General features: G+C 25.7%; 1 protein-coding gene across 1 annotated transcript; it reads right to left on the minus strand.

Annotated features, from left to right (window-relative positions):
- Window positions 1-1,047: 1,047 nt before the first annotated feature.
- On the minus strand, window positions 1,048-10,741 carry LOC113559833 (FYVE, RhoGEF and PH domain-containing protein 6-like). The gene is made up of 12 exons (XM_026965602.1): window positions 10,268-10,741; window positions 7,019-7,100; window positions 4,077-5,451; window positions 3,855-3,992; window positions 3,596-3,762; window positions 3,371-3,509; window positions 3,175-3,276; window positions 3,003-3,102; window positions 2,774-2,928; window positions 2,504-2,689; window positions 2,005-2,108; window positions 1,048-1,397 (listed from the first exon to the last, which is right to left on the minus strand). The coding sequence occupies exons 1-12, from the start codon at window positions 10,278-10,280 to the stop codon at window positions 1,358-1,360; spliced, it is 2,601 nt and encodes an 866-aa protein (XP_026821403.1). The 5' UTR covers window positions 10,281-10,741; the 3' UTR covers window positions 1,048-1,357.
- Between the last annotated feature and the right edge of the window lie 273 nt (window positions 10,742-11,014).

Consider the following 11,014-nt stretch of genomic DNA (forward strand, 5'->3'; position numbering starts at 1 on the left):
CATACTGCCTAGGTCTTGCAAACGTACAGCATAGCAATAAATTCTGCTTTTAGTAGAATTTATTTTGTTAAGTTAACTTTAATATAAGAACAAATTTACCTATTATTGAACTTAAAGAACAATAGCAAGCTATTCTCATAACTTCTTATGTTTTAATTTTATATACTCAATATTTGCTTAAATGTCAAAATATTACAAAAACTGGTGAATAAATTTAATATTAAATTTAACAACACAAAATCGGTTTTACTAACAGCAAATTTGCTGTGCTATAACCTGTAAGACTGAGACAACATATGAAGGTGTAATACCGTCCTAAATGAATATCAAATTATTCAAACATTATTCACTAAATTTAATAAGCTAACAGTACTTTTTAATCAGATTAATTATGTATCAATGTCACTATTGTTATTTCTCTAAGTCTTTCTTATTTATAACTTTAATAATTCAGATACCAACATTTATTAATACGTTTTTGGAGTTTATGTATGACATATACAATTGTATAGATTTTTAAGAATTTAAATGTAAAAAAAAAAATGTAACAAATATTTGAGTTTAAAATAACTTTACAATATAATATAATACACATAAATTACTAAAATTATTTATAGAATTGAAAAGAAAGTTGTATTATTTATAAAGTCAAATATTTCCATACTTAGTTTTATGTATGCATAATTTATTTTTTCATATCACGACCATTCTAACACAAGAACATGATAACATTTATTATAATATTTATAGATGTGTCATATCTATGACATCGTGTGAAGTGTAGATGTTTAAGTGACAAATACAATTAAATAATTATAGAAATAAAGTACAGTAAAATGATTACAATAAATATAATTTAATCACTAAAAAACAAATTTCTTAAATTAAGTGCAAAAATTTAACAAATAATAATCATTTGTATAAATATAAAATATAATAATAGACAACAATACTATAAGTTTTTTTTTTTTTAATTAAAACATTTTGCATTACATATATATTTTGGTTTTGACTAAAAATTTTAACTAAATAAATGTTGGTCTTAATTTAATGAATAATTTAATGAAATAAAAGTAAAACTCATACAAAACACACGGCATGCTCACATTGTATATAAAATAAAGGCACTGATTACTAATACTATTATGTATGTTTATACATTTTGTAATTAAAAATATTTAAATATATCGATTATATCTAGTTATAAACTTAGATAGTTTTAAAAATTAAAGTAGCACCATAAAAATATATATATTGCGCCACTAGTCTAATAACTAAAATATAACTATGCAGTATGTATACATAAAACTAATTGTGATCTCTGTTATGAATAAAGATGTGAATACTGAAAGAGATCTCATTTTAATTTAGTCGCTTCATTAAGAATATTGATCCATCTGCAATAAAAATCTATTGTTAAACCAATAATATAATTACTGAGCATAATACAATCAAATTGCAAAGGTACATAACCATGTTCAAGCTTTTTTTATAATGTATGAAAATCAAAAGAATAAAATGTATTGAAAAAAGTACATATCAATAAAATTAGTGCTATATTCATATTTTATAATATTTATCAAAACGATGCTCTTTACTTGGCTGTGTTTATTTAAGTTTTAATATTTTTAGCATACTATTGATTACTATCCAACACCATCTTTCAGGCTATGTTCAAAATTTATTGTAAATTAATTTTATAAAGTTTATTTTTTTATTTATTAAATTCACTTCCTGATTGTAAGACATTATTAATATAATAAATAGTATTATGAAATATTACATATTCAATTATAGATTAGCCACCTGACTTAAAGATGTCCTTGAAAATATTTTATACAAATTATTAGGTAATATAATTAATACCCAAACAAATTGAATTAACATGGAATACAAATTGCCTATTTTAAATATTATAAAATATGTGTAACAATATTTTTTGAAACCAGATCAAATTAAATATTCAAACATTGTTGAATTTACATATATTTATTATATGCATACCTCTTAGCTAACTGTTCGGTATCGGAGCAAAATATTAATGGGTTTTGTCCAGCGTGAGCCAATTGAAAAACACAACTTGAATCAAATTCTTCATAGTTTGTACCCTGTAAAATGCATTAGGATAACTTTAATATTATTATTACGTAACAATTGATAGGTATATAAATAAAAAATAGGTAGTAAATCATTAGATACTTTCTAAAATACATGTTAATTTGTTTGACTACAGAAGCATAAGATCCTGAACTATGGAATCATAGGTACATTATAACATATTTTACTTCGATTAGATATATTTAAATTTTCTAGTAATTCTAACTACACAAAAATACATTCTATATTCTTAAATTCATATAAAATTTTAAAAAGTTGCTAAAAAGATATAAATCAATGAGAACAAATAAAATAAATATAGATCATATTATTATCATATTATGTTCTCTGATTAATAAAGGTGTAAAAATATACTGTTAAGATAAATCTACTATAATGCGCTTACTTCTGGAAATGTTTGAACATTATACCCAAGAACAGGTATTGTATTCAATGCAACAACATCTTCAGAAGCTTTGTACATATACAAAACTTGTTCTTTTAGAACAAACCAAAATCTTTTCCACGATTTACGTTTTTCCCTTCGATATAACCATCCACTCATTTGTGAGCCGGAATCATTGGCCATTACCTATACATAAATATATTTATTAATATTTAAATTACATGATTTATTTTATTAATTAATAGCTGAATTTGTTATAATTATAGTTACCTCTTTTAAACGTTGTGGAACATACTTAACGAGTTTTTTTGAGCTCCAAACACCTGACTTTTTAAAGGAATTTTTTACTGTATCTACCATCTTAAGAATTTCAAAATCAGTATTACTGGATGATTGACGCATTTCCAATATTTTGTCTTCAAACTCTATAAATAATTTTACTTGACAATTATTAACATATCAATAAATTATCATTGCTATATTAAAACATTTAACATACCTTTGAGCAAATAATCATAACAATCGTCACACACTCTTGCAGACTGAAACTTCATGTACCGAAGTGGCGCTTTGTTTTCTGAACAACTACTACAAACTACCTACTCAATAATTATGTAAATATCAATAAAAACAGTTTATTATAATCATTGAAAATAAATATCCACACATACTTTGCCGCATGCTCTGCAATGATGTCTCCGAAATGTGACAGTAAATTCTGTGGCACATGATTGGCACATAGTCACACGACAATCTTGAATCCATATTGGTGCCTAATTTGATTAAAATTAAAAAATAATACATAGGTAAGTCAAAGAACAAGTATAATATAATTTAAAAAATAAGAATAAATATATTAATATTTACCTCATAACCCAACTGAAGTGGTTCACATCCAATGTTCTTTGAAACAAACTTCATATTTAGAAAGGATAATTGTTTATTAGTGTGTTCTCTAATTGCCTTTTCCAAAGTATTAACCCATTCCTTAAGCTCTGTGGCAGACCTATAACACATAATTTATAATACACGGTGTTATACTTGTATATAATATTATAGGACAAATTAATAATAAACACAAAAAAAACTAACTTGGCCCTAAGAGAGAAACTTCGAGTTATTGTTATTATACTAAATTCGTTGAGACAATTATCAGTAATGGGAAGAAAGACTTTCATACCACTAAGTGGAAGCTCATAATTAATTTTTAGTCCTGCAACTGTACCATAATATGATGTGTATAACAAGCAATCATTGAGCTGAAAAAATAAATACCAAATTAATATTATAAAACAAAATCTAAATAAATATATTGCATTTAAATTTAAGTATTTATAAATAATAATCATACCAAAATAAAATATCGAAGTTGCATGTCTTTTCTGGACAACTTATACAGTTCACCTTCTTTAATAAGTTCACGGCCTGGTTTAATTATTATGTAACTTCCTAGTAGTGATTGTAACTGTAAAAGTTTACTAACGCAATCCTAAAATTTAATAAATTGATATATGTATACATTTTTAATGAAACCGAAAAAAAAATAATTATTAGAGAACCAACAAATACACACCCCATGTTTCATACTTTCATTGGCGTGATTAGCAACATCACACACAATACCTAATGCTACTATTGTATCTTGATAATCAATTGACCCTTCGTCTTGGTTTTTCAAATAGCTTTCCAATAAGAGTCTATACTTAGTAATTCGCTGAATTGGAGTCAACATATAATGTTTGATGGTCAGTTTTTTACACACATCGGACGCCTCAAAGTCTTTGACACACTTTTGAAATCGGGGGTATTTTTGACAGTATTCATCCAACAAATTACATTGACTTTCAAAATTTTGTATGTAAGTTGAGTAGAGTTTAAGAAAAGGTCCTTTTTTTACAATAACATCAGCAATTTTAGGATGTTCATTCCAGTTTTTCAAACGACTCTCCATGTCTTGTAACAAGTCTTCATTTAAACTTAATAACTGGGGAAGAGGACTGATTATTTTTGATAGATCAGTAGATGGTATCAATTTAGTATCACCACCAGTTTGTTCAACAAACATAACAAATGTTTTGCATAATAGATTTAAAACATCAATAAATACTTTTTCGGTTGATATAAGTTCTTCAACAGTCCTTAGGGATTTTGCTTTGGTCGGTAGTTCTTCAATTTCAATGTTGTCAATAGACAATGTTTCGTCAAGTTCCAGTTTTTCATTGGGTTTTTCATCTAATGATGAATGAGAATCTGTATCGTTATCTTCTTTTCCAGTATTTCCATCCTCATTTTGACTGTCATAAAAAGAACTACGTTTCTTTTGTTTAATTATTTTCCCTTTACCAAATGACCCAAACCAATTGACAATTTTTTTCCTAACAGAAAATGATTGATCTGTAGAATCGCTAGCAATAGACGACTTCTCATCATCAATTGTGGTATTCATAATATCATCTAAATTATTAATTGACATATCTAATTCGCCATGAAATACTACGTATTCATTGAGCAAACTGTCATTTTGATAATCTAAGTCTAATTCACCGTCAGTACATTTGTTAATACTGTTATTATTTTCACTATCTATTATGTTATTTTCTAAAATACTATTTACATTATGAGGAACTTCTAACTGGGAAACATTTGAATTGACATCGCTATCATTTTTTATTTCTTCATCATTTTTATTATCATTATTTTCATTAGGCTCACAACTTGCAGTTTGATTAACAGTTAAATTTACAGTCGATTCAAGTTTTTTATTAGTCTTGACACTAGGAAATTGATGTTTGACTTTATAAGGACTAGTTTTCAATGCAATGTTATTAGGTTTTGGAAGCAGTGGAGGTTTGACTGTATACCTTGTAGCTGTAGTATCCAAATTACACTTGAAAACTGACACATTATCTTTATCATTTTCGGTAACCATTATATGTTTTGGGCATATCCTTAAACACAAAAACAATACATAACTCAAATTATATTAATTTAAAAAGTTTAAACTAAAAAAATATTCTATTATTTTATATGAAATAATAGAATATATTTTGTGGCAGAATAATAATAATCATATGTTTCGATAACTTTTTATTGAACTAAAATTATTATGAAATAATAAATAATCTTTTTAAGACGATGGTATGAAATTAAGGGTCTGTAATTATCATGTTAATCGCCATATGACCGCTGGCAGTTATGCGCCATAGGTTTTAGTTATGCGCCAAGCATATTTTTCAATATCTTTCAAATTTGTATTTACTATATATTTGAAAAAAAAAAAATGTATTATATTCAAAAAAATGTAATGATTCCCACTACCCCACGGTCCTTATTTTAATGAATTATTGTAGCGCCATTAAAATATTAATAATATAAAACCAAATTCATCTATGGTCACCGGTGGTCATGTGGCATGGTAATAATAAGGCGCTGGTGGACATTAAAATACAAAATTTAAACATTGCAGGATAACTGCCAGCGGGTACGCAGCGGCTAACATGTTATAATACATAGTATACAAACAACAATTTTTTTAACTCATGTATTCTGCGCAATTTTGTTTTTTTTTTTAGTTTATGTATTTTATTGTTCTAAACACCATACTATGGTAAATTATACATTTATTATAAAAGTAATAAATTATTTACTACATATGAATTATTATTTTATTTTATTATTACACATTATAAAATTACATAAATTATAAAATTAATTAAAAAAAATTCAAACTATAACTTTGTAATATTAACAATAAGGAACAGAAAATGCCAAACTACTACTAATAATAATACATGATTTAGTCTCACAATATCTAATATAAAAATAGGTAATGTAATTTTAATAGGTAGGTATAGGTAGATAACAAAAAAGAAACCAATGCTCATTATAATATCAATAATAACTAATAATAATTCTGATAGAACAAAAAATACACACAATTGTAAATAAAATAAATATTTAAATCGATTTAGTTTTTCTTTTTTTGTTATCTACCTACCTATTAAAATGTCATTACTTATTTTTATATTAGATATTGCGAGACTCACTATCAGAGTCATGTATCATTGCAATCTTAGTAGTTTGAAGTTTTCTGTTCCTTATTGTCAATATTATAAAGTTAGTTTGAATTATTTTAATAAATCATTCAAATATTTATGAATATTACTTAGATTTGAGACATGTTCTACTCAACTCTACACAATAAGAGACTTTCAAATTAAATTGTAAATAAAAAAGTTTTGTATTATTAAATAGAATTTTATTTTCTGAAAAAATATGTTTTTTTTAATAAATTATGTAATTTTTGTAATTACATAATGTGTAATAATAAATAAAATAATAATTCATATAAATAAATAATTTATTACTCTAATAATAAATGTATAATGTATCATAATAAGGTGTTTATAACAAAAATATACATAAACTAAAAAAAAAAAAAACAAAATTTAATTTGATATATTTTTTTCTATAAGTTATATCTAGTTCTAATTCTTAATAATTATTAAAACATACTTTTGTGGTTCATGGCAACTGCAGTCACTTGAATTTGTAGGAAATAAATTTGGTTTTGGTAGTGGAAGCGGCTTTATTTTCTCTAAACAAAAATTAAAGGAATCGTGTCAAACATTTTCTAAAACTGATTCATAATAACTTTATTTTTATTTTTAATTATTTTTTATTGTGAACTATTCAAATATTTTCGTTACTTATGATTATTGAATACTTAATATGATTTCAAAAGTAATGGAAACAATTAGATTGCTTAATGAAAAAAAAAAAATAAAACAATTTAAGAAATTGATGTTTATCGCTTCTTTATATTCTGTAAAAGCAATTATAAAAAATAAGTCATCATTTATTATTTCAATACATCATTTGTTACTACTTACCACTAATTAATTAATAATATATCAGTTAAATATAACCTATTATACTACCAATTTATTTTCATCTGGTGCATAATGGAATAGGTAGCATTAAAATGAGTAATTACTAATAACTATTAAATATTATACATCTATACAGATTCTAGATAGGTATTACAATTATAATTAATTGATTTATAAATATTTTTTACTATATTATTTTTATAACTTGGTATAATAATTTGTTTAAACTTATTTGATCAATTCATCATTCAATTTGGAAAAAAAATACATAGTTTATTATTACAGCTAAGTGCTAACAATCAACTTATTTTACAAATAAAACAAATAGATAATAAATCATATTTAGAACAACCATAACTTTGATTCTAATTTTTTTCAAACTTTATTTTTTATTTTTTACAATTATAAGTTTGATATCATTAATCAAATTATATTAATTTTGTTACAAAAATAATGGAATAGCTTGGTACCAACTGACTTTTCTGTTAAAAAGGAGTTTTCGTTATAGGGAGGACTAAAATATACGGGACATAAGCTATGCGGAAATGTTGTTCTTTTCCATTTTAAGGAGATACCTGCCTTATTGAGAGTTTGTTTTAGGGAGGTTTTACGGTATATATACAGTAGACGCCGCTTATAAGACTCACGGATATAAGGTTCAGTAGCTTATTAGACTCAAAATCGTCTGGAATAGTTCGGACGTATCAAAATAGATAAAAAAAAATTGGTTATAAGACTCAACACTTCGATTATAAAACTCAAATTTCGTAAAATAAATAGTAGAAAATAAACTTTTTTGGTTATAATTTAGAAATAAATTGGTATTGAAAAATTAAATAATATTTGTGTTGATTATTTCTAGTTTATGTTGGTACCTTATAACTTATAATAATTTTTATCGCAGATAAAAGTTCACATTTATCGCAACAATTATCATTATTATATTTTCGGAATATTAGAACAAAATAAAAAACAAACTAAAATTACAAATTTTTTTCAAAAATAATTTTTCAAAATAAATAATATATACATTATACATACATCCTTTAAAATTTTTTATTAATGTATAATTTTTATAATATTTTTATATGTAATACTTACATATTATAATTTTACTTTTTTTTTATCAGGATTATTAAATTTATTTAATGATAAGTATGTAATATGTAATATGTGTTAAAGTATTAATATTAAAACAAAATATGTAGTAAAATAAAATTTATAAATACATAATTTATTTATTTTTCTACTTCACCTATAAGATTCATTCGGCTATAAGACTCACTTTGTGCTGGTCCCAAAGTGAGTCTTATAAGTGGTGTCTACTGTATATATAATTGAACGTATTAAGAGTACATCACTCATATATTATCGTATTACTAATGTATAACATAGCGAGTTTTACATTCAGAACAATCCATTCTATAATTATATTTTTTAAATTAGAGTGATAATTGAAATTTATCATACAATTTAAAGGTAAAAATATTATTTAGGGCCTCAAAAATGTTTTTTTTATATATTTTATTTTTAAAACAAGTTATAAGCACTTTAAATTAAAAATAACCAATTAAAATGGATTATTCTGAACAAGAATGTGTTAGTAATACTAATACAAATATACAACACACTGAGTACTCAACCAGGTGCAGATCTAGAAGGGAGTGCTAGGATACTCCCCTTGGGATGTAGCTTCCTGGAAAACAAATATTCTACACAAAATATATTTTTCAGTAGACTGGGCACATTTCTAAACAAAATTGGTACCAAAAAAAAAAAAAAAAATGAGTACACAATACTGATAATTGATAACCAGATTTTATATGTATTTGATGTTCACTAAAATTATTATAAATATAGTATGTGATAGAATTTAATTTTTTTATACAAAGAAATTTGTTTAAGATATTGTGTTTTTGAAGTTGCCACTAGTGTTTATCCTTTTGAATATTAAGCACTAAAAGACACATTCATTTTGAGAACTAAAAAAGTCTTCCCTTCAAAATAGAGTATACAAAATACAAGACCTTAACTTTAGCACCACACATAAAAAATCCTAGATTTACCACTGTACTTAACTATAAAACTGTATAGTATATTAAATATATATATAATACTTAGATAATTACATTTTAAATAATTAATTTGTTAACATTTCTTAATGATTAAATCTTTTGTTTTATATACTCAATAGAGTAAGTTTACTAAAAATAAAACAAAAAGTAGGTACATCACAGATAAAGTTATTTATAATAAATAAGTGGTTATTCAATCTTAAAATTGTATTAAAAGAGACTAACTCACATAAAATAGTTTTAAAAGGAGACTATGCCAGCAAGTGTGCTGTCTGGCTTACAAATGTACAACATAACAAATTTGCTTTCAGTAAAATTGATTTTGTTTAATTAACTTTAATATTAGAGTGAATTAATCTATCATCAAACTTAAAGGTAAGGACATTATCTATTATCTCTCATTGGTTTCAACATTTTAATTCTTAAGCAAGTTATATAATAGCATTTTTATATTATAGTATTATACATACTCATTATTTTCTTAAAAATCAAAATATTATTAAAAACCATCAAATAAATCAATTAGCTTTGATATTAAATTTGACTTAATGTTTTTAATTGGAAATCTGATATAAAAATGAATTGTTCATTACAAACAGTCAATATCTACTAAATATGATAAATAAGGTTGAAATACATAAAAAGTAAATAGCTAGAGAACATAGTCTGACCACTGGTAGAATGGTACTAGAATTTAAAAATTAACCGTTTTAAAAAGTTAATTTGGTCTTTATGTATTACATAAAGACAGGTGACAACGATAATATTTAATGACTGCAATAAAGAACTCTTGTTACCTGGCGTGTTCATGATTTCCCATTTAGACTTTGCATAGCCAAACCAACATATTATCAACAGATGCGTACAGTCTGCAGCTGTCAGCAGTAAGGTTAATAGCTCTCCACCCAAACAAGTCTAACAGTCGTTGACTGGCTGCAGATATCGGGATTACTCCCGGACCCGCATCGCAATGTGATTGAGAGCGAACCTTCGGGAGCGGTGCACGAGACGACGAATAAGTATGTGAGAAGCCAGGTAATGAGTACTCAGACTCACGCGAAGATGATTTGACGAGCCCGAGATGAAAGCTAGTAAAAAATGCCGTCGGCGGCCACGGTCGGGTGAACGGGTGATGGGGACGAGCGCGCGGGCCAAGACAAATTCAAAAACGGACTACGGTGAACGAATTAGCGAACTGCCGAATAAAGCGAGTAAATTATAACAACAATAACAATAACAATAAAACGAACGCGACATCCGCTGAGCAGACTGGACAGTGGACACTGATAATAACTAATACACTGATGATAAGTGACGCAGTAGTAGTGCGCGTGCGGGCGTGATGTGAACTGGTGCGTGTTCCGTGTCCGTGAGTGTACGTTTCGTTCGTAGATAAGAAATACTCGACCGCCCGCCCACTCAGCCGCGGAAAGAGCACCGATTAAATGATAAGAGAATTTTGGACTGGTCGGACAAATTTTATTTATTTTATTCGATCAATTGTAATTCCGGTGAGTAATTTACGATCATATTTTTACCATTTT

The sequence above is a fragment of the Rhopalosiphum maidis genome, chromosome 3 (assembly GCF_003676215.2).
Source record: "Rhopalosiphum maidis isolate BTI-1 chromosome 3, ASM367621v3, whole genome shotgun sequence".
NCBI lineage: Eukaryota > Metazoa > Arthropoda > Insecta > Hemiptera > Aphididae > Rhopalosiphum > Rhopalosiphum maidis.

Excerpts from the sequence above, each read along its gene's own strand:
- LOC113559833 (XM_026965602.1), bottom strand. Across the intron at positions 3,993-4,076 it reads ATGAAAGTATGAAACATGGG|GATTGCGTTAGTAAACTTTT; the intron begins GTGTGTATTTGT and ends ATTAAATTTTAG. Across the intron at positions 1,398-2,004 it reads ACCGAACAGTTAGCTAAGAG|ATGGATCAATATTCTTAATG; the intron begins GTATGCATATAA and ends TTTTTATTGCAG.